Source organism: Ranitomeya imitator, chromosome 10 (genome assembly GCF_032444005.1).
Source record: "Ranitomeya imitator isolate aRanImi1 chromosome 10, aRanImi1.pri, whole genome shotgun sequence".
Classification (NCBI taxonomy): Eukaryota; Metazoa; Chordata; class Amphibia; order Anura; family Dendrobatidae; genus Ranitomeya; species Ranitomeya imitator.
In genome coordinates, this window is record NC_091291.1 from 9,960,963 (window position 1) to 9,984,877 (window position 23,915).

At 44.6% G+C, this 23,915-nt stretch overlaps 1 protein-coding gene across 2 annotated transcripts; it reads left to right on the forward strand.

The window, feature by feature from the left end:
* The first annotated feature begins 1,912 nt into the window (after positions 1–1,912).
* LOC138651449 (uncharacterized) lies at positions 1,913–23,114 on the forward strand. Of its 2 annotated transcripts, none has more exons than XM_069741661.1 (11): positions 1,913–2,043; positions 4,616–4,672; positions 7,617–7,667; positions 8,324–8,541; positions 9,015–9,068; positions 9,526–9,579; positions 15,463–15,705; positions 15,972–16,052; positions 16,694–16,756; positions 18,849–19,103; positions 21,373–23,114. In XM_069741661.1, the coding sequence occupies exons 2-11, from the start codon at positions 4,632–4,634 to the stop codon at positions 21,453–21,455; spliced, it is 1,143 nt and encodes a 380-aa protein (XP_069597762.1). In that variant the 5' UTR covers positions 1,913–2,043; positions 4,616–4,631; the 3' UTR covers positions 21,456–23,114. The 2 variants fall into 2 exon arrangements, with proteins under 2 accessions (XP_069597762.1, XP_069597763.1); XM_069741662.1 differs by having other exon boundaries at positions 1,928–2,043; positions 4,619–4,672.
* The last annotated feature ends 801 nt before the right edge of the window (positions 23,115–23,915 follow it).

Below are 23,915 nucleotides of genomic sequence, written 5' to 3' on the forward strand. Positions count from 1 at the left end.
AAACTAGGAAATCTGTATAGTCACATCTCAAGATCCACATTATGGAATATCTATCTGCATCGTGATACTTTTGTCATTGACCAGACCACTTCATCACCTCTCTTTTGTACCTGACCACTTCTTCACCAGCTCTCCTATGGCCTAGACCACTTCTTCACTAACTCTTCCATGGCCAAGACCACGTCTTCACCAATTTCCTATGGACCAGACCTCTTCTTCATCAACTCTCATATGGACCTGACCACTTCTTCACCTCCTTTCCTTTTGTCAAGACCACTTCTCCACCAGCTTTCCTATGGAACAGGACAACTCTCCCATGGACCAGATCACTTTTTCACCAGCTCTCCTATGGACTAGACTTTTTTTTTCACCACCTCTTCTTTGCTCCAGACCACTTCTTCCCCAGCTTTCCTATGGACCAGACCACTCCTTCGCCAGCTCTCCCATGAAACAGATCATGTCTTCATCAGCTCTCCTATGGACCAGACCACTTCTTCACCAACTCTCCCATGGACCAGACCACTTCTTCACCAGCTCTCCTATGGACTAGACTTTTTTTCACCACCTCTTTTTTTGCTCCAGACCACTTCTTCCACTGCTTTCCTATGGACCAGACCACTCCTTCACAAGCCTCCCTTTGTCTTCATCAGCTCTCCCATGGACCAGACCACTTCTTATCCAAATTTCCTATGGACCAGACCACTTCTTCACCAAATTTCCTATGGACATGACCTCTTCTTCATCAACTCTCATATGGACCTGACCACATCCTCACCACCTTTCCTTTTGTCAAGATCACTTCTTCAGCAGCTTTCCTATGGAATAGGCCAACTCTCCTATGGACCAGACCACTTCTTCACCAGCTCTCCTATGGACTAGACTTCTTTTTCACCACCTCTTCTTTGTTCCAGACCACTTCTTCACCAGCTCTCCTATGGACTAGACTTCTTTTTCACCACCTTTTTTTGCTCCAAACTACTTCTTCACCAGCTTTCCAATGGACCAAACTAACTCTCAGAAGGACCAGACCACTTCTTCACCAGCTCTCCTATGGACTAAACCTCTCTTTCAACACCTCTTCTTTGTTCCTTATCATTTTTTTCACCAGCTTTACCGTGAACCAGACCATGTGTTCATAAGCTCTCCTATGGACCATACCACCTCTTCCGCAGCTTTCCTAAGGATCAGACCACTTTTTCACCAGCTTTCCCATGGACCAGACCACTTTTACATCACCTCTCCTATAGACTAGACAACTTTTTCACCACTTCTTTACTTGGACCCTTCACCAGCTCTCACATGAACCAGACCAAGTCTTCACCAGCTCTCCTATGGACCAGACCACTTTTCGCAACTATTCCCCCCCCCCCCCCCCCCCCCAAGCTGTGCAATCTGCAAAGAAAAAAGAACAAACAACTAACTAATGAGGTCAACTCCCCACTAGAAACTAATTCACTGCCTATTTTAAGGCCTGCTGGCACGTAGCATGGGGAGATACTAGAGTTATGGACCATCCTGACTGGGTCACCTTGTCGTCGTGGGTTGGCTTTCAGGCTCTTTTGATCAAAATGGTGTCAACTAAGTCCTCTGTTATACTTGTACTAGTACTGATTACTTACTGCGGGGTATCTATTTATTGATTTTATTCTAGATTTTAACCACATGTCTGCCAGGCTCGGTGTTATACAGGCACTTCTGGCTCTATTATGTGGCTCTGTATGAAGGTATTATGTGAACACAATATGGTGACTGAAAAACCCAAACTGTCTCCAAAGACCTAAAAAAAAATAATTTCCATGCAGACGACATCTAGTCCAGAGCTCGGCGAGTCACGTTCAGCTCTAATAATGAGACGTGATCTTTCGTATCAGAGCTGATGGACGTATCAGAGCAGCCTGACATGTTCCTGTGGGCGTTTCAAAGTCCTCCCAAATCAGGAAGCGAAAAAAGAAAGTACGAGGAGACGCTTATCAGACAGAAAAGCCTCCTGACAAGTGAAGAAGTGACAGCGGAGGTCGCGCAGATCCCTGGACACCGGTGGCTGTAAGTCTTCTGCTCACCTGTCCGTCAGTCTGCAGGGTATCGGTATGAGGCGTTCTGCTACAGACGTGGTCACAGTCCTCACACTGCAAAGGCGTTGTCCCTGGCAAAATGGCGCAGCTCTAGGCCTAGACGGTGGAGTTTTGGAACTATAAGGGACACGGAGATTAATCCACGATAGATAGATAAATAGATAGATAGATAGATAGATAGATAATATGTAATAGTTAACACATAATAGATATATAATAGATTATAAATATATAATAGATAGATAGATAGATAGATAGATAGATAGATAGATAGATAGATAGATAGATAGATAGATAGATAATAGATTATAGATATATAATAGATAGATAGATAATAAATAGATAGATAGATAGATAGATAGATAGATAATAGATAGATGATAGATAGATAAATAGATAGATAGATAGATAGATAATATGTAATAGTTAACACATAATAGATATATAATAGATTATAAATATATAATAGATAGATAGATAATAGATAGATAGATATGTAATAGTAAACACATAATAGATAGATAGATATGTAATAGATAACAGATAATAGATATATAATAGATAGATAATAGATTACAGATAGATGATAGATAGAGATAGATAGATAATAGATAATAGATAAATGATATAGAGATAATAGATAATAGATTATAGATAGATAATAGATAGATAATAGATAGATAATAGATAGATAGATAGATAATAGATAGATAATAGATAGATAGATAGATAGATAGATATAGATAGATAGATAATAGATAGATAATAGATAATAGATAGATAATAGGTAACAGAGATAATACATAGATAGATAAATAGATAATAGATTTTGTTCCTACTAAAGTAAGAATATCCGAGTGTGCCACCTAAAAATAATAATGCCATCATAAAAGTAATGCCCTCACACAATAAAAATTCTTGACAATCACTGTCAGGTATAATTTATACTTGACAGTGATTGGCTGCAGCGGTGATGTGCGCTGCAGCTGAGGTATCACTACTGGATTCATAACACATATATTGGGGCAATGGCGGAGGGCAGGAACTGAACATGGGGAGAGTAATATCTGTGTTGGTTTTTTTTTTTGAGGGGGGATTACAAGCTTTTTTAACGTGAAAAACCCCTTTAAAATTGTGGAACTATACAAAAATTACCTAATGGACCAACGCCATTAAGTGCTCTCCCAAAATAAATACCAAAATCCTATAAACATTGAAGGAGATGAGCTGGAGTCCTGGGTTCAAGCCCCACTAAGGGGCAAAGAGTTTATATTTTCTCTCCGTGTTTGCGTGGGTTTCCTCTGGGTTTTCCGGTTTCCTTCCACATTCCACATACTGATAGGGAATTTAGATTGTGAGCCCCAACGGGGACAGCGTTGATAATGTGTGCAAACTGTAAAGCGCTGCGGAATATGTTAACGCTATATAAAAATAAAGATTATTATTATTATTATTATTATGAGCAATAAGTAAAAAAAAGGAGCACCCCGACGCGCGTTTCGCGTACAGCTTCCGGGCGCTCGTTTGGCTGCCACACAGATCTATGTTTACCCTTGTACACTGGTATTTCCAGTGTTTGTGCTTTGTTTGTGCTATGTTGCTCACAATTGAGCCTATCATTGATACATCTATGGCTTACTTTAGAAACAATGTTTTCAATTAATGATTCACTAATGTAATTGTGTTTCCTATTCTGTCCCAGTGGCTATTCGCCTGTAGTCCATATGCCATATTTATTTCTCTCTTTAGCAGGCACCTGCTTGGGAGATATATATATTATATATATATTATACATTCTCCAATAGAGAACTCTTCATGTCGTTTCCTTTCATGTAATTTTTGCGGTAGGGCTTTTATCCCACCACATACTTGTATTTGTGACTGATATACATTTATTTCTACATTGCGGCTGTCATCACTATGATTTATTGATGATTTTTGCCTGATTTTGATACCCGCCTTTTTATGTTTTTATACATATTTTGCTGTCTTGTTGCTATGCTGTCAGGGATTTTCTGGTTTCCACCTTCTATTAATAACGCACACTATGAGTAATCAGTGAAGATTTTCACATCTTACGAGGCATTTTCTTAATTCTATAGTGAAATGACTGCCCTGGGTAAGGCATACTGTATATTTTCTTCAACTTGGTTAGTGCTTTTGTCCGCAGGGCACTGCGTGTTTGAAGTAGTTTAAAGTCCACTAACTTATTATTTTTTTATTTTTTTTATCAAGGATTGAGGATGCTACTTTTTCATGCTCTATACTGCAGCTCTGCTCCATTAGGACACACCTATAATTAGTACGCTCCTGAGGTCCATCTAGTGGTGGCAGCAGGAAGTCAACAAGTTACTTTTATCATTTTATTCTACACCTATCTAATAAAATTATGATAAAAGCCGTAGACTCGTAGGTACCGTATACTCTGAAGGTGTAATGCTCCTTGAGATGCTATGATAGAATATCTATAATATCTAGAATTCAGATGATGAGAAAAGAACTGGAGCCGTTTAGTAATTTCATCTTTTACTCTATTTTCTCAGCAGATAATCGGCGGACATGGCCATAATTGCTGATGATTCTCCTTCCAAGGAAAAAGTGTAAGTGGTCAGAAAGGAGATAGGAAAGTGATCGTCGCACTGAAGATATCACTATAAGACCTGGAGATACACTGTAGGGGAACAGCATTGATACATTTCTTTAACAAAGAACATAGTTTTCTTCTTCAGCCCCATCGCCCACAATGTATAACATGTAACATTCAGCCCCTCGCTGCTGGTCCATAACTTCTGGATCCTCACCCCCAGTACATAACGTTCATCTCCTCGCCCCCGGTGTATAACTTCTGGTACCTCGCCCCCCCAGTGTATAACTTCCGGCCCCTCACCCCAACTTTATAACTTCCGGTCCCTCGCCCCAGGTGTATAACTTCTGGCCCTTCCCCCTGGTGTATAACTTCTGGCCCTTCCCCCTGGTGTATAACTTCTGGCCCTTCCCCCTGGTGTATAACTTCCGGTCCCTCGCCCCCGGTGTATAACTTCCGGCCCCTCGCCCCAGGTGTATAACTTCAGGCCCTTCCCCCTGGTGTATAACTTCTGGTCCCTCACCCCAGGTGTATAACTTCTGGTCCCTCGCCCCAGGTGCATAACTTCTGGTCCCTCGCCCCAGTTGTATAACTTCCGGTTTCTTCCTCCAGGTGTATAACTTCTGGTCCCTCGCCCCAGGTGTATAACTTCAGGCCCTTCCCCCTGGTTTATAACTTCTGGTCCCTCACCCCAGGTGTATAACTTCTGGTCCCTCACCCCAGGTGTATAACTTCCGGCCTCTCGCCCCAGGTGTATAACTTCAGGCCCTTCCCCCTGGTTTATAACTTCTGGTCCCTCACCCCAGGTGTATAACTTCTGGTCCCTCGCCCCAGGTGGATAACTTCTGGCCCTTCCCCCGGTGTATAACTTCCGGCCCCTCGCCCCAGGTGTATAACTTCAGGCCCTTCCCCCTGGTGTATAACTTCTGGTCCCTCACCCCAGGTGTATAACTTCTGGTCCCTCGCCCCAGGTGTATAACTTCTGGTCCCTCGCCCCAGGTGTATAACTTCTGGTCCCTCGCCCCAGGTGTATTATTTCTGGCCCTTCCCCCTGGTTTATAACTTCCGGCCCCTCGCCCCAGGTGTATAACTTCCGGCCCCTCGCCCCAGGTGTATAACTTCCAGTGTCTTGCCCCAGGTGTATAGCTTCCGATCCCTTGCCCCAGGTGTATAATTTCCGGCCCTTCCCCCAGGTGTATAACTTCCGGTCCCTCGCCCCAGGTGTATAATTTCCAGCCCTTCCCCCAGGTGTATAACTTCTGGTCCCTCGCCCCCGGTGTATAACTTCTGGTCCCTCGCCCCCGGTGTATAACTTCCGATCCCTTGCCCCAGGTGTATAATTTCCGGCCCTTCCCCCAGGTGTATAACTTCCGGTCCCTCGCCCCAGGTGTATAATTTCCAGCCCTTCCCCCAGGTGTATAACTTCTGGTCCCTCACCCCCGGTGTATAACTTCTGGTCCCTCGCCCCCGGTGTATAACTTCCGATCCCTTGCCCCAGGTGTATAATTTCCGGCCCTTCCCCCAGGTGTATAACTTCCGGTCCCTCGCCCCAGGTGTATTATTTCCAGCCCCTCCCCAAGGTGTATAACTTCCGGTCCCTCGCCCTAGGTGTATAATTTCCGGCCCTTCCCCCAGGTGTATAACTTCTGGTCCCTCGCCCCAGGTGTATAATTTCCAGCCCTTCCCCCAGGTGTATAACTTCTGGTCCCTCACCCCAGGTGTATAACTTCTGGTCCCTCGCCCCAGGTGTATAACTTCTGGTCCCTCGCCCCAGTTGTATAACTTCCGGTTTCTTCCTCCAGGTGTATAACTTCCGGCCCCTCGCCCCAGGTGTATAACTTCCGGTTTCTTGCCCCAGGTGTATAACTTCCGATCCCTTGCCCCAGGTGTATAATTTCCAGCCCTTCCCCCAGGTGTATAACTTCTGGTCCCTCGCCCCCGGTGTATAACTTCTGGCCCTTCCCCCTGGTGTATAACTTCCGGTTCCTCGCCCCTGGTGTATAACTTCTGGACCCTTGTGTTCAGTGAATATCATCAGATCCCCCACCATTTCTTCTCTCCTGAATCTGCTGCCATTACCTATGAGTGATATTATTGAGAAATCGAAGGAACTGCAGCAACTCAGTCACAGAGTGGAGACCACATAATGTTACCGAGCAGGGGGTTGAGTGCTGAGGAGCAGAAAAGTCACCACCATCCTGCTAACCCCATAACTGCAGAGTCCAGACCTCCCCTGGTATCTGCACAAACACTGCGCCCCCGCCAGGAGCTTCGTGGCCGAGCAGCTGCATGCAGCCGTACATCACCAAGCACAATGCCGAGCGTCGGATGGAGCGGAGTAAAGTCGCCACTGGACTCTGGAGGAGACGTGTTCCGTGCAGTGACCGATCGCACTTCTCTATCTGTGTCTGATGGAGGAGTCTGGGTTTGGTGATTCCAGGAGGACGTTCCCCCCTGACTGCATTGTGCCTTGTATAGATGGTGGAGGAGGAGGAGGATAGTGCTATGGGCTGTTATCAGGGGGCCACCTCGGACCCTCAGCTCCAGTGACATTGAGGACAATAGTAGCTTCATCTTTGTGAGAACAGTTTGAGAAGACCCTTATCTGCCCCCCATGACTGTGTCCAGGGCACAAGGTCTTTACAGACATGGAGGGGACAAGAGCGGCCGCAGAGAGTCTGGACCTCAGCTTCATCCAACACCTAAAGTGGAGATTGTGAGCCCGGACCCCCAAACATCAGGGTCTGACCTCACAAGTAATCTTCTGAATGAAGGGGCACAAATTCCCACAAATGCCTCCAAAATCTTGTCGAATTGGTTGGGCATGTAGCTAACATTTGTTGGAAGCTGTGTCTTGTCTTACACTTGTGTATGGTACATGTGGCTATTATTGTATAAGGAGCGATGGTTCTCACTATATACTTTATATACTTTGTGTTTCACTTGTTTTTCCTCCACAGAAGTCCTGAAGACATCACTATGACTGCGAATGAGCCACCTGCCATTGAGGGGTAAGGGAATATCTCCAACATGTAATATCTTCTGTGTGTCAAAGTCAGAAACCACCCAAATATGTGAAAAACATGTCTAATTTCTAGGGTCTTCGAGTATTTATTAGAGTTGGTAGCCATGTTGAAGGAGCTCCCTTTTCAGGATTCTCGTCTACTAAAACAGTACAGACGTTTCTCTTATTTTCCTGAGGACCTGGCATGACATTACTCTAAATGAGCACAGTGTAATACTTTATTTCACCTGCGGGGGTGCTGCAGGGATATTCAGCACTTGCTGGTAAAGTTCCAGATTTTAGCCAATCACTGGGCTGAAATTAGTTGATCATCATGCACAAAAAAAAAAACGATTGTCCAAAGGAGACAACCCATTTAGGATCCATTATGGGATACGTTGTAGACTGGACCTAGATGAGGTTGTAGAGATCAAATATCTTGACTTTTCTCAGACACTTAGTTCCAGATAGATACAGGACGCGTGGAGGTAAAGTGATCAATGAGAAATACTTAGATTGGAGTATTAACACGAGTCAGGACCACACGGGTCAGAATTAGGTTCTTGACTCCATATGGTGGTGTCCCACAACCGATGAGGTCGCGGCTTCCTGAAATGTCATGCAGATAATGAGGATTTTGTCTTGTGTTCCCATTTTTTGAAGGTTTTGCACAGACGAAATCATAAACATCAGTCAGCAACCCTGCACCTTTGAGCAGGATCCCGACAAGGAACCGTTACAACCCCTAGAAATAACCTCACAGCCAGAGGCCTCCGGTCAACTGCCGGTCGAAACGAAGGTGAAGAAGAAGAGGCAGAGGAAAAGGAAAAGCAAAAAGATAAAGGCAGTGGTGCTCGTCAAGGGTCCACGTCCAAAACCAGGTAAGTTCTTCAGGCAATATCCAACTCAAAAATTGGAGGAAGCCAAAGTAGATGAGACCTGGGTGAAGCAGAAGACATTTGACCCAATGTTGTTTATTGGTAGAACATTGTGGAGCCCCAGCCGTTCCTTGTATACCACAATGGTGTCATCTACAGATCCCTATGAGAATCATGGTGGTGCTGGTTGGGGTGGGACTTATTGAAGTTCCCACTTTGGGGCTGGTTCATTCCCCTTGAACTGGATGTTTGAGGAACCCATAAATGGTTTAATGTCTTTGATGTCCCTGAAACAGTTGCCTTTTTTGCGCCCTTGATAATTGGACCCCGTGTTTGGCCGATTTTCTGACGTGAGCTATGGGTCATTTCCCGATGCCGCCTTCAAAAAATGCTGTAATCTTGTAAATCCTGTGGATATATGAGGCTTTTACTACTGATTCTCTTCTCTTCATAATTGTTTTTTTTTTTTACTTTAGGTATTTTATCTGGAAAATTTCATCTTACGCTGCCCAAAAAAGCCATGAAAAACGGTAAGTCGTCGAAGAATTTCAGCCTTTGGCCACCGTTCTGCAGAGTTTAATGTGTAGCTGGGCTTTCCTTCAGGCAAAGATTTTGCTATTTGACCTGTCCCTGTATCCAAATATCTTGGCGAAGGCTGGCGTTTGTTATTGTCACCACCTCCCTATGGCACATGACTCGCCAGTCACCATGTGTCTACACCGTACATTAGCGCCACTTTCCCAGAGATCCCCACTGTGCCGTATGGTAACTAGAACCAAGAACACGAGCTTCTGTCGTCAGTGGTCGTCAACACTCCTACGTTTTGTACAGTTTTTATATTTTTGGTTGACTCTCCAAATCGAGGTGCGGGTAGATGATCCTAAAATATATTGCTGTAAAGGGTCAGGGTCAAATGTAATAAGTGAATTGAGCTCAGGATGAAGATCTGTCCAGTCCCAGTTACTAATCAGCGTTCCTTATTTGCAGGCCTTTTCTTCATTGCCCTCTGCTCCGTTCTTCGATACCAGCTGGCTCAGTCTGGTAAGTACCGCGTATGTTTTGTCTCTTTTCTCTTTCTTATCTCTCTGCTCCTTCCATCACTCCCATAAAACTCAATCATGACCACTTCTTTTTTAACTTAATGGTGCAGGAGGTGGCCAAGAATTGGCGTATAGGGGATCATTGGAAAGTATTTTGGTTTGACTGCTGCCCATCTGAACATATTTTCTCTACTATATTCAGTTATACTGGGACACTTTTTTAGATGTCATTCAGGACAAGCTAAATTCATTTACTAAAAGGGCTCTCAACCTGCAGACTGCGCTCAGAATACTAACGTGCAACTCCTGCAGCACATCTTCTGGTCACCTGCTGCTCTTCTTCCCTACAGAAAGTGACTTTTCTCCTCTCCAGAACTTTTCTTCCTGTCCAGCTTCTATAGAGAAGTCGTTCTTCCACCAGCAAATGATCTCTTGTCCAGCAGATCTTCTGTCCCTGCAACTTTCCTAACAGAAGCTGCTCTCCCTCCAGCTTCTCTTTCCTACAGCAGCTTTATTCTCTGCCAAAGCTCTTCCACCTCCAGCAACTCCTCTCATGTCCAGTAGCTTCATTCTGCAGCAGCTCTCTTCCTCCGCAACGTCTCATGTCCAGCATCTTCCTTCTGCAGCAGCTCTCTTCTCCACAATGTCTCATGTCCAGCATCTTCCTTCTGCAGCAGCTCTCTTCCCCACAACTGCTGTCCTGTCCTGCAACGCCCTTCTCCAGCCGCTCTCTTCCCACAACCTCTCTCATGTCCAGCAGCTTTATTCTGCAGCAGCTCTCTTCCCCACAACGTCTCATGTCCAGCATCTCCCTTGCTTCTGCAGCAGCTCTCTTCCCCACAACATCTCTCATACTCAGCAGCTTCCTTCCCTACAGCTCTTTGCCATGTCTCTCATGTCTAGCATCTTCCTTCTGTAGCAGCTCTCTTCCTCACAACTTCTCTCATGTCCATCAGCTTCCTTCTGCAGCAGCTCTCTTCCCTGTCTCTCATGTCCATCAGCTTCCTTCTGCAGCAGCTCTCTTCCCCACAATTTCTCTCATGTCCATCAGCTTCATTTTGCAGCAGCTCTCTTCCCCATAACCTCTCTCATGTCCATCAGCTTCCTTCTGCAGCAGCTCTCTTCCCCATAACGTCTCTCATGTCCAGCAGCTTCATTTTGCAGCAGCTCTCTTCCCCATAACGTCTCTCATGTCCAGCAGCTTCCTTCTGCAGCAGCTCTCTTCCCCATAACGTCTCTCATGTCCAGCAGCTTCCTTCTGCAGCAGCTCTCTTCCCCATAACGTCTCTCATGTCCAGCAGCTTCCTTCTGCAGCAGCTCTCTTCCCCACAACCTCTCTCATGTCCAGCAGCTTCCTTCTGCAGCAGCTCTCTTCCCCATAACGTCTCATGTCCATCAGCTTCCTTCTGCAGCAGCTCTCTTTCCCACAACCTCTCTCATGTCCAGCAGCTTCCTTCTGCAGCAGTTCTCTTCCCCATAACGTCTCATGTCCATCAGCTTCCTTCTGCAGCAGCTCTCTTCCCCATAACGTCTCATGTCCATCAGCTTCCTTCTGCAGCAGCTCTCTTCCCCATAACATCTCTCATGTCCATCAGCTTCCTTCTGCAGCAGCTCTCTTCCCCATAACGTCTCTCATGTCCATCAGCTTCCTTCTGCAGCAGCTCTCTTCCCCATAACGTCTCTCATGTCCAGCAGCTTCCTTTTGCAGCAGCATTCTTCCCCATAACGTCTCTCATGTCCATCAGCTTCCTTCTGCAGCAGCTCTCTTCCTCACAACCTCTCTCATGTCCATCAGCTTCCTTCTGCAGCAGCTCTCTTCCCCACAACCTCTCTCATGTCCAGGAGCTTCCTTCTGCAGCAGCTCTCTTCCCCATAACATCTCATGTCCATCAGCTTCCTTCTGCAGCAGCTCTCTTCCCCATAACGTCTCTCATGTCCAGCAGCTTCCTTCTGCAGCAGCTCTCTTCCCCATAACGTCTCTCATGTCCAGCAGCTTCCTTCTGCAGCAGCTCTCTTTCTCACAACTTCTTTCATGTCCAGCAGCTTCCTTCTGCAGCAGCTTTCTTCCCCATAACGTCTCTCATGTCCATGAGCTTCCTTCTGCAGCAGTTCTCTTCCCCGTCTCTCATGTCCAGCAGCTTCCTTCTGCAGCAGCTCTCTTCCCCACAACTTCTCTCATGTCCATCAGCTTCCTTCTGCAGCAGCTATCTTCCCCACAACATCTCTCATGTCCATCAGCTTCCTTCTGCAGCCACTCTCTTCCCTACAACATCTCTCATGTCCAGCAGCTTCCTTCTGCAGCCACTCTCTTCCCCACAACATCTCTCATATCCATCAGCATCTTTCTGCAGCAGCTCTCTTCCCCACAACTTCTCTCATGTTTATCAGCTTCCTTCTGCAGCAGCTCTCTTCCCCACAATGTCTCTCATGTCCATCAGCTTCCTTCTGCAGCAGCTCTCTTCCCCACAATGTCTCTCATGTCCATCAGCATCCTTCTGAAGCAGCTCTCTTCCCAACAACTTCTCTCATGTCCATCAGCTTCCTTCTGCAGCAGCTCTCTTCCTCACAACCTCTCTCATGTCCATCAGCTTCCTTCTGCAGCAGCTCTCTTCCCAACAACTTCTCTCATGTCCATCAGCTTCCTTCTGCAGCAGCTCTCTTCCTCACAACTTCTCTCATGTCCATCAGCTTCCTTCTGCAGCAGCTCTCTTCCCCACAGCTTCCTTCTGCAGCAGCTCTCTTCCCCATAGCTTCCTTCTGCAGCAGCTCTCTTCCCCACAACCTCTCTCATGTCCATCAGCTTCCTTCTGCAGCAGCTCTCTTCCCCACAACTTCTCTCACGTCCATCAGCTTCCTCCTGCAGCAGCTCTCTTCCCCATAACGTCTCTCATGTCCATCAGCTTCCTTCTGCAGCAGCTCTCTTCCCCACAACTTCTCTCACATCCATCAGCTTCCTCCTGCAGCAGCTCTCTTCCCCACAACCTCTCTAATGTCCAGGAGCTTCCTTCTGCAGCAGTTTCTTCCCCACAGCTTCCTTCTGCAGCAGCTCTCTTCCCCACAACCTCTCTCATGTCCATCAGCTTCCTTCTGCAGCAGCTCTCTTCCCTAGAACGTCTCTCATGTCCATCAGCTTCCTTCTGCAGCAGCTCTCTTCCCCACAACCTCTCTCATGTCCAGCAGCTTCCTTCTGCAGCAGCTCTCTTCCCCACAACATCTCTCATGCCCATCAGCTTCCTTCTACAGCAGCTCTCTTCCCCACATCATCTCTCATGCCCATCAGCTTCCTTCTACAGCAGCTCTCTTCCCCACAGCTTCCTTCTGCAGCAGCTCTCTTCCCCATAGCTTCCTTCTGCAGCAGCTCTCTTCCCCACAACCTCTCTCATGTCCATCAGCTTCCTTCTGCAGCAGCTCTCTTCCCCACAACTTCTCTCACGTCCATCAGCTTCCTCCTGCAGCAGCTCTCTTCCCCATAACGTCTCTCATGTCCATCAGCTTCCTTCTGCAGCAGCTCTCTTCCCCACAACTTCTCTCACATCCATCAGCTTCCTCCTGCAGCAGCTGTCTTCCCCACAACCTCTCTAATGTCCAGGAGCTTCCTTCTGCAGCAGTTTCTTCCCCACAGCTTCCTTCTGCAGCAGCTCTCTTCCCCACAACCTCTCTCATGTCCATCAGCTTCCTTCTGCAGCAGCTCTCTTCCCTAGAACGTCTCTCATGTCCATCAGCTTCCTTCTGCAGCAGCTCTCTTCCCCACAACCTCTCTCATGTCCAGCAGCTTCCTTCTGCAGCAGCTCTCTTCCCCACAACATCTCTCATGCCCATCAGCTTCCTTCTACAGCAGCTCTCTTCCCCACATCATCTCTCATGCCCATCAGCTTCCTTCTGCAGCAGCTCTCTTCCCCACAACCTCTCTCATGTCCAGCAGCTTCCTTCTGCAGCAGCTTTCTTCCCCATAACGTCTCTCATGTCCATGAGCTTCCTTCTGCAGCAGTTCTCTTCCCCGTCTCTCATGTCCAGCAGCTTCCTTCTGCAGCAGCTCTCTTCCCCACAACTTCTCTCATGTCCATCAGCTTCCTTCTGCAGCAGCTATCTTCCCCACAACATCTCTCATGTCCATCAGCTTCCTTCTGCAGCCACTCTCTTCCCTACAACATCTCTCATGTCCAGCAGCTTCCTTCTGCAGCCACTCTCTTCCCCACAACATCTCTCATATCCATCAGCATCTTTCTGCAGCAGCTCTCTTCCCCACAACTTCTCTCATGTTTATCAGCTTCCTTCTGCAGCAGCTCTCTTCCCCACAATGTCTCTCATGTCCATCAGCTTCCTTCTGCAGCAGCTCTCTTCCCCACAATGTCTCTCATGTCCATCAGCATCCTTCTGAAGCAGCTCTCTTCCCAACAACTTCTCTCATGTCCATCAGCTTCCTTCTGCAGCAGCTCTCTTCCTCACAACCTCTCTCATGTCCATCAGCTTCCTTCTGCAGCAGCTCTCTTCCCAACAACTTCTCTCATGTCCATCAGCTTCCTTCTGCAGCAGCTCTCTTCCTCACAACTTCTCTCATGTCCATCAGCTTCCTTCTGCAGCAGCTCTCTTCCCCACAGCTTCCTTCTGCAGCAGCTCTCTTCCCCATAGCTTCCTTCTGCAGCAGCTCTCTTCCCCATAACCTCTCTCATGTCCATCAGCTTCCTTCTGCAGCAGCTCTCTTCCCCACAACTTCTCTCACGTCCATCAGCTTCCTCCTGCAGCAGCTCTCTTCCCCATAACGTCTCTCATGTCCATCAGCTTCCTTCTGCAGCAGCTCTCTTCCCCACAACTTCTCTCACATCCATCAGCTTCCTCCTGCAGCAGCTCTCTTCCCCACAACCTCTCTAATGTCCAGGAGCTTCCTTCTGCAGCAGTTTCTTCCCCACAGCTTCCTTCTGCAGCAGCTCTCTTCCCCACAACCTCTCTCATGTCCATCAGCTTCCTTCTGCAGCAGCTCTCTTCCCTAGAACGTCTCTCATGTCCATCAGCTTCCTTCTGCAGCAGCTCTCTTCCCCACAACCTCTCTCATGTCCAGCAGCTTCCTTCTGCAGCAGCTCTCTTCCCCACAACATCTCTCATGCCCATCAGCTTCCTTCTACAGCAGCTCTCTTCCCCACATCATCTCTCATGCCCATCAGCTTCCTTCTACAGCAGCTCTCTTCCCCACAACTTCTCTCATGTCCATCAGCTTCCTTTTGCAGCAGCTTTCTTCCCCATAACGTCTCTCATGTCCATCAGCTTCCTTCTGCAGCAGCTTTGTTCCCCATAACGTCTCTCATGTCCATCAGCTTCCTTCTGCAGCAGCTCTCTTCCCCACAACCTCTCTCATGTCCAGCAGCTTCCTTCTGCAGCAGCTCTCTTCCTCACAACCTCTCTCATTTCCAGCAGCTTCCTTCTGCAGCAGCTCTCTTCCCCACAACATCTCTCATGTCCAGCAGCTTCCTTCTGCAGCAGCTCTCTTCCCCACAACGTCTCTCATGTCCAGCAGCTTCCTTCTGCAGCAGCTCTCTTCCCCACAACCTCTCTCATGTCCAGCAGCTTCCTTCTGCAGCAGCTCTCTTCCTCACAACCTCTCTCATGTCCAGCAGCTTCCTTCTGCAGCAGCTCTCTTCCCCATAACCTCTCTCATGTCCAGCAGCTTCCTTCTGCAGCAGCTCTCTTCCCCATAACCTCTCTCATGTCCAGCAGCTTCCTTCTCTTCTCATTTTGCAGCTCTTCTTTCATCTACAATCTCTTATCCAGGACGCCTCTTTTGTCTCTATTCAATCTAACTCTTGCTATTTCAGAATTTTCCATGTGTTTATTACAATGGCTGATTTCAATTCAATGACTAATATATTTGCTCTTTACTTTCCTCCGTCAGCGATGATTTGTACACAGTCTGTTCCAGTGCCGAATTGTCCCTTAACTCTCAGCCATAATGATCAGAGGTACACTTTCCAAAACCCAACATTATGTCCAGAAAACGTCCACATCTCTGATTCCTGCGCTGCTTGTTTTGAAGAAACTTCTCTCCTTAAGATTATCTGTAACAGTGCTGCCGATATAGAGATTTGGGGCGAACCGAGAACACGAGATGTGACCTTCATAAAAATAACCTCTGAAGGTAAAAATGTTGCTTTGTGGGAACAATAAAAACTTATTTTTTGTTAAAGTGTCAGAAATTCTGGGAAAACGTTGTAACAAGTAAATAGGTCCTACCAACCTCTCAAAAAAGGGTAGTCCTCTGGATTTTGTAGATGAGGCGGTGTAAAATCTGCCATTGTTTTGGCCATTTTATGACCACCAAGATTTCCCAGTATTAGGGTATAAAAAATACCACATTTTTTACCTAATTAATGTTAAAAAAATATTTATTTTTTTTAACGACAGGTTGCAACTACTTTGTTTACAACAGTCTGAAACTCCGGAGGAAGAGATCCACAGAACGGAGTCTTGGCGCTGATATGAAAGGTGAAGATCTCGGTAGATTTGCTATATCCTTGATGTTTGAGGGTTTTCCCAGCATAGTATATTCATATAATTATTATTTAATGGCCTTCGGCTCCATCTCGTGCCATGGCGAATTGATGGATGAACGATGTGTAAGTGGTGACACATTACTAGCATCTACCGTTACTGATCGGGTCAGGACCACGGATGAGCCTTGGCATGAAAGGGTTTGAATGTTCTCTTCTGGGTCATCGGTCAGTAAAATAACACAACCCCGTCCACAAGACTGGAGCCGTGCTAAGATGCTAGGATGACGGGAGAGCACGGAGAAAAGATGGAGGCGCCCCGTCCCCTCCATTCTGAGAGGTAATGGAGTTACCACGGACGGAAGGATGGAAATTGTACATTCAATCAATACATCAGATGTCGCAGTGACCAACATGAGGGGATGTGAGCGGAGTCTGTAGGTCCTCAGCTCTCATTCACATTACTAAGAATTACGCTGCGCTAATGCTCCAGTGTATCACAGCCGCCCCGCTACTACCGCCTCCATCTGCGCCATAGACACCATTACGGCATGGGAACAACCGGACCTCACTGAGCAAAGACAATGTAACTCACACGTTATTTATCTAACGCAACATTGTATCATTGACTCCCAGGAAATAACGACAGATCCGAGGGGGAGAAAAAAGGGAACCTGATACCTGATACATACGATGATGGTACGCACAGATCTGTTATCTATCTAATATTTATCTATCATCTATTATCTGTATCTATCAATCATCTATTATCTATTATTTGTATCTATTATCTGTATTATCTATCATCTATTAGATATCTATTGCGGTATTTATATATCTATTATCTTTTACAGTTGTGCTTTAAAGTTTACATACCCCGGCAGAATTTTTGCTTTCTTGGCCTTTTTTTCAGAGAATATGATTAATAACACCAAAACTTTTCCTCCACTCATGGTTAGTGGTTGGGTGAAGCCATTTATTGTCACACTACTGTGTTTTCTCTTTTTACATCATAATGACAACACAAAACATCCAGATGACCCTGATCAAAAGTTCACATACCCTGGTGATTTTGGCCTGATTTTGGTATTATCATTCATATTCTCTGAAAAAAAGGCCAAAAAAGCAAAAATTCTGCCAGGGCGTGTAAACTTTGAGCACAACTGTATATATCTATTATCTATCATCTATCTATTATCTATCTATCTATCTATCTATCTATTATCTATTATATATCTATCATCTATCTAGTATCTATCTATTATCTATCTATTATCTATCTATCTATCTATCTCTTTATCTATTATCTATCTATCTATCTATCTATCTATCTATCTATTATCTATCTATCTATCTATCTATCTATCTATCTATCTATCTATCTATCTATCATCTATCTATATATTATCTATATATCTATTATTTATCTATTATCTATCAATTATCTATTATCTGTTATCTATATCTATCTATCTATCTATCTATCTATCTATCTATCTATCTATATATTATCTATAGACTTATCTATCTATTATCTATTATATATCTATCTATCATCTATCTGTCATCTATCATTTATCTATTATCGATCTGTTTATCCTCATTTTTATATATACTGTAAGAAGGCAGGACGGGAGGTAAGGACCTGGAGGGCAGATCTGTGTTACTGAGATAGTTTTTGTTTTGACTGGATTTTGGGGACACGATTTAGAAGTGACCAAAAGATCCTGAATGAGAATAGTTGCTCTCATACTCCAGTCCAGGTCCTAGCTGCCTACTAAAATGCACCTGGTCTACATCAGGTAGGAGTATTGTGCTGAGGCTGGAGAAAGACAGAGCTGGCGGATAGTCTGTACTGCCGCCTGAGAGGTTCCTGTAATACCAAGTTCATGAGATTGTTTGATTTACTTTGGATAATCCAGAGAGAGGATTGTTTGGTTATTCAATTGTGCTGAAGAAAGGACTGTTTGGTTATTCAATTGTGCTGAAGAAAGGACTGTTTGGTTATTTATTTGTGCTGAAGAAAGGACTCTTTATTTATTTGTGCTGGAGAGAGGCTGATTTCATTAAGGAGCTGCAAAGTTTACGAAGGACAATAAACTTTATTCTGTTTTGATACAAAATCCCTGCGCCTGTGTGTGTCCAAGTGACTACCAGAGAGCACAAACCCCTACAATACAAATTCGATTTTCTGAGACTACATCAGACACTTCTTCTGTAACTGAACCATCCGCCACATCTTGCCGAGTTAATGTTTTTCTTTGTTCTCTAGGGTGTTGTACAATTGGCCCACACATTTAATTAAGTATATACATTATAAACTCATAATTAATCCGCCACCAGTCATCCACAAGTGTTCTAAGCTTTATCTTGGCACTAAACACTTGATCCTGGGGCAGGAGTTTTTTGGCTCCGCTCTCTGCCCTTATTGACTTATCATTGGCTTCTTTTGAGCTTGAAATTGCTCCTGACCGGGAAACAATAGATCATATTAATCTGCAACGGTAGAAAGATTTTAGGATAAAGGATTTTTTTTAACCATATAAATGTAACCACCTTTAGGGACCTGAGTTATTGGGGACTCCTCTTTCTGCTCTTTTCTTCTTTGTCTCATTTTTTTATCCACCATTTGCCATTTTGATCGGCACAACAAGATCAAGGACCTCCAATTCTGTGGTCAGAATTCCTCTTTAAGTGCATTCCACCCAAAACAGAAACCTACAGGAAGCTTTGTCTGTAGTATGGCACCATACATGACTATATATAACTTCTGCTCTTCTTTTTCTTGTAGAAATCTGTACTATTACCGTCCCGGTCACTGATTTCCCAATTGTCATGAGGGATGATGTCCATTCCGACTCTCTTAGTGAAGCCACGTTTTGTCCCGAGAGTGTTGAGGTCTTGAAGAATTACATCGCTTGTTTTAAAAACTTGACGTTGCTGAAAATTTCCTACAGAAAAAATGGAAACGAAGATCTTGAACCTTTTTGGGTTGAACATGGGAAAGGACGAGGCACGAGCGACCTTGTGGATATGAATTCTGCAGGTATGAGGTGGACATCAAGGTGGGTCGTATTAAATAGACCAGGTCTTCTGGAGGTGACAGGTCCAAAGGTTTTAACAAGGACCAGACATAGGGTAGAGGGAGATGGACAGTGGTGCTAACCGTTTTCATGACGAACTCAAGAGGAGATGGTTTGATACAAGCCACGACTTCCCGATTGCCCAAGTAACCCTAACCCCAGGCAGGAGAAGGTCCATAACTTACTGTATAGGCATCCAATAAGCCTTGTAAAATTGGGCACTGTCAAAGAAGGTGCAAAGGTAATTCTCATTATGGGGACCTCGGGAAGTCCAAAAGTTTTAGTGAACGAAGGACAACAGAAGATGATGTCCATTTTTATCCATCCATGCCAAGTTCTTCTGCCCATTGGTTAACCTACTGCAAGTCACATTAGTCCTTAAGGACTTTGCTGGAAGCCATGGAGTGTCCTTAAAACAGTTCATAAAGCGACATGTCTCCTGGATTGTTCCAAATCTTCCCAATTGGAGGAAAAAGTCCATAATCTATCGAACGATATAAAAGAAGGTTCCTGAGTCAAGATCATGTTGGTATACAACACCCAACAAGTCATGGGCAAGAGATCACAGCTAAAAAGGTGCAAAGCAGTTTCTCGTGATGAATCACCATAGGCAGTGTTACGTTTTCCACGGTATGAAGGCTTGAACAAGAACCTCTGAGAAAGTTCTTATTTTGACAACCACTTGGCAAATTTACCCATTAATTAATGAGATAACCCCTTATTGGTTGCTGGCAGGTATGAAGGACCGGATCTCCCTCCATGCCGACTGCTTGTGTCCATTGATTGAACCACATGTGGTCTAAAGAAATAGCTTATTTTCCTTTTGGAGATCTGTCAATTCGTAGGGAATCTTAGGCAAAACTGGGAAAAATAGCTTTCCTCCAGAAGAAAACTTCCCCAACAGTCCCGCTACATTGACGACTACCCTGTAACTCAATCTAAAGGCAACCTCTCATGGCTGGTAACGCTACTGACCTTCAGATATAGGGGTAATGTGCAGGTTAATAGTGCTCTGTAGGTGCCCAGCCTCAGTACTGACAGTGCGGCACCTGGGAGAAAATGAATTTAATTTCTTCCAGGAGCCGCCGGCTTTCAGTCATAGAGGAGCAGCTACAGTCTCCGCTTACAGCACAGAGAACGGTGGCTCTAAGCATGCCCCGACACTGACTGACTGACAGCTGGTTCTGCACCATGAGCTCAGTCAGTCAGTGCCAGGGCATGCCTACAGTCACCGCTCTCTGTTCTATAAGCGGAGACTGTAGCCACACCTCTATGACTGAAAGCCAGCTGCTCATGGAAGAAGCAAAGCTCATTTTCTCCCAGGTGCCACACTTTCAGTTCAGCAGCTACGCACCTTAATAAAGCTACTAACCTGCTGATTAACCCCATATCTGCAGGTAAATAACTTATCCCACCTGACAGGTTCACATTTAAAACCCCTTAAAATGACTTTGGCTTCCAGTCAAAGAATTCTCCAATTGTTCAACCGTTTTTGTCTGGATTATCCAATATATTGGTGTTTCCTCGACGTCTACAGAACGTCTTGGAATTAATACTCTCCCTGACGCCAAGAAGGCTGCCATTTTTGTCTTTGCGGTAAGTAATACATCCTTTGTAGCAGAAATGGGAACTAGGGTACATCAGCTGCTATATATTAAAGTCACTTCTTTATTTTAATAAATGTATTTTGGACATCATTTTGTGGCACCATATTGGCATCCGTCATGTGCCGACCTGAGCTCGGTAGCATCATGGTCACCGGTAAGCACATCGCAGTCCGTGCTCGGGCCGTGAATGTGTTACATAGCGTACTAATGAGCAGCTCTACAGACTTGCAGGGTTTGGAGCTTCGTACCTTCATCATCCCCGGTTCGCACACCATAGAGGAGCAGTGGTGGCACATCGGGAACATCATTGCGCTCATGAAGATGGAGAATCACATATACTTTCTGCACGGAGGTCAAATGGAATCTAAAAGGTCGTGGTGAGATGAGATGAGATGTGATGCATCTACGAGAAAACGACAGGTCGACCATTGCCCGGATCCTGATATGGAGACCTTACTCCATTAAACATTGAGTAAATGTTCGTCAACTGTATTACCGCATTACGAGGAGTCATCACAATGGCCAACTTATAACCGTATCTCATCAAATTTTCTGAATTTTGCAATATTCGAGGTTCTAATTCCAATGCAAGAATAATGTGATGTCCTAATTTTTTGTTTTGCAGTGACCTCCGCAGGCGATTCCCAGACGGATCTCCGCCGGTCCCACATTCTGACCATTGGACGATGTCTCATCTTTATTTCATAGTTTTGCTTTACGCTATTAGCTCTTGTAGTCCTGATGACAAGCGTCTCACTTCTGGAATATTTATCATGTCTAGTTTTTCAAAGTATCTCAAGATGAATCCACCCCAACCACATAGACCTGGAATACGTGGTGGACATCTGGCGTCTTCTGGTGACTGACGCTTGAATATATGAAGGTGTCTGGTGATAGGAGGTCCTCTCGGCTGCAGAAAATACTACCTCTCAGACTTGTTTTAGGTTTTTTTTGAAGGGGGCTAGATATATTTATTGTATAAAAACAATTTTTGGTGAAAAGGATCATAGATGGAGAAATAAGTTGGCCATAGAAAGCCGCTGATTGGCTGCTCGCTATCATTTTTTGGAGTCCACCATTAAAAGTGGTAAATAGCAAAGGGAGGATACAAATAGGCAGCCCATTATGGGGATAGATTAAGCCACCCTGGTAGATGTTTCCCCTGTAGACCCCTTAGTTCAAGACCCCACATACGGAGTAAAGTCCTACAAAGGGTCTACCAATACAATACTAAGCATTAACCCAACTATGGAGCCTACAGCAGGAGAATGGGCTTCATTTATGGTATTTTTGCATTTGCCACTAACAGGTCCACAAAACTTGGGCAAATAGGACATTTGTCTATGGAGGAGCTGGTGCCGGAGGTGGGGTAGACATCTCCGGTACAACTTAGTGCACATAGTACATGGCGTAGCTTCAGCTTGTATTAACAAAAATGGATTTATATGAATTAGTTTTTTGCTATGAGTTTTCTCCTCTTTGTGTGGTTTGTGGAAAGCCACCCGAAGTTCTGAAACTTGATATTATTATGTATATTATCATATAAAATGAACAGCCCATGTATTATCACGCTATCCGCTTTATTGGCATTAACACATTGATACATTACATGGATGGATGAGGAATTGTGTAATACCTTATTCTCCCTGTGGTGGCGCTGCAGGGAATTTTAACACTTGCTGCCCGGATCCCTCATATATCACAACTGATCATCGTGATCCCGACCCTGCGATCATGTTATTTTGCAAAAATCCTTCCATCGAAAAAAGTGAAAGATCGGAGCATTTCCTGTACAGAAATGAAGAATTCTAGATTCTATCGGTATTTAATAAACAAAAAATCCAAGTGCATGCTAATTTTTTTTTTTTTTAAAGGGCCAGTCCAGCAATGTGTAATGTTTATCCTTGTACAATCAGAAGTCTTGCAACTTTTTAAACTTTTGGGTCCGATTCATTATTGCATTTGTGCCTTTTTTTGTTCGTTTTTCTTTCAGCTCGTTTTTCATTTGCATATTATTCTATTTTTAGTGGCACCACGCTACCATTATTAAGAATTTGGCACAAAAAAAAGCCCTAAATGAATATCCTAAGACAAAAAGAAAAGGGACTTAAAAAATGTTAATAATGAATCGGGGGCCTTAATTTTCCTGATTTTTCACCATTTTATCATTGCTTACACTGATACAATGTATCACTATCATTAAAGCTAAAGGAGTTTTAACTTCTTATATTAAACAGGAGTGATTCTATTCACTGACCGCAAGCAGAGAATGTAACCAAGGTTTATCATATATCATTATATTTTGCAATGTAAATGTTTGATTGGTTCAATATACAAAAATCTCGATTAAATTTGCATTTTATCAGGAAACATTTACGGTGTGTGGGGTTTTTGTGGTTTATATTAGGGGTAAGCAGTGGACAGACAATTAATATCTTCAAGCATGGATTACTTGGTCCAAGGGCCACATTGCCATATTGAACCAATCCCAAGGGCCGCAAAAAAATGTAAATTCGTAATTACATGAATACATCACCAGAACCACCATCAGTACATTAATACATCTCCAGTACATTAACAAAAAAACAGAACCAAGTTTTGAGTATTTGAGGAAGATTTGGAGGGTTTCTGCTAAAAAAGAAATTAGTATGAACACATGCTAACTTAAACTGAGCTTTGGTAGCAGAAAATTGCCAAATCCTCCTCAACTCAATCTTAAATCTCTAAGTTTTGAGGATTTTTAAGTTTTAACGTAGACATGAAGCATGTTATGGATGGTTACATGTGTACAAGATCAGAACCACAGTCAGCACAGGAGTGTGGCACCAAATCCACCATTAGTTCATGAATGCAGTGCCAGATCCACCATTAGTACATGAATGCAGAGCAAGAACCACCGCCAGTACATGATTGCAGAGCCAGAACCACTGCCAGTATTTGAATGTGGAACTAGAACCACCATTAGTTCATGAATACACTGCCAGAACCACCATCAGTACATGAATGCAAAGCAAGAACCACCACCAGTACATGATTGCAGAGCCAGAACCACTGCCAGTACATGAGTGTGGCACTAGAACCACCATTAGTTCATGAATGCAGTGCCAGAACCACCATGAGTACATGATTGCAACACTATTTCTAACCCTAAAAAATACGGGCATCATG

Coding starts and splice junctions, on each gene's coding strand:
- LOC138651449 (XM_069741661.1), top strand. CDS start 4,632: ATGGCCATAATTGCTGATGATTCTCCTTCCAAGGAAAAAGT. Junction 4,673..7,616: donor TCTCCTTCCAAGGAAAAAGT/GTAAGTGGTCAG, acceptor TTTCCTCCACAG/AAGTCCTGAAGACATCACTA. Junction 7,668..8,323: donor GAGCCACCTGCCATTGAGGG/GTAAGGGAATAT, acceptor CATTTTTTGAAG/GTTTTGCACAGACGAAATCA.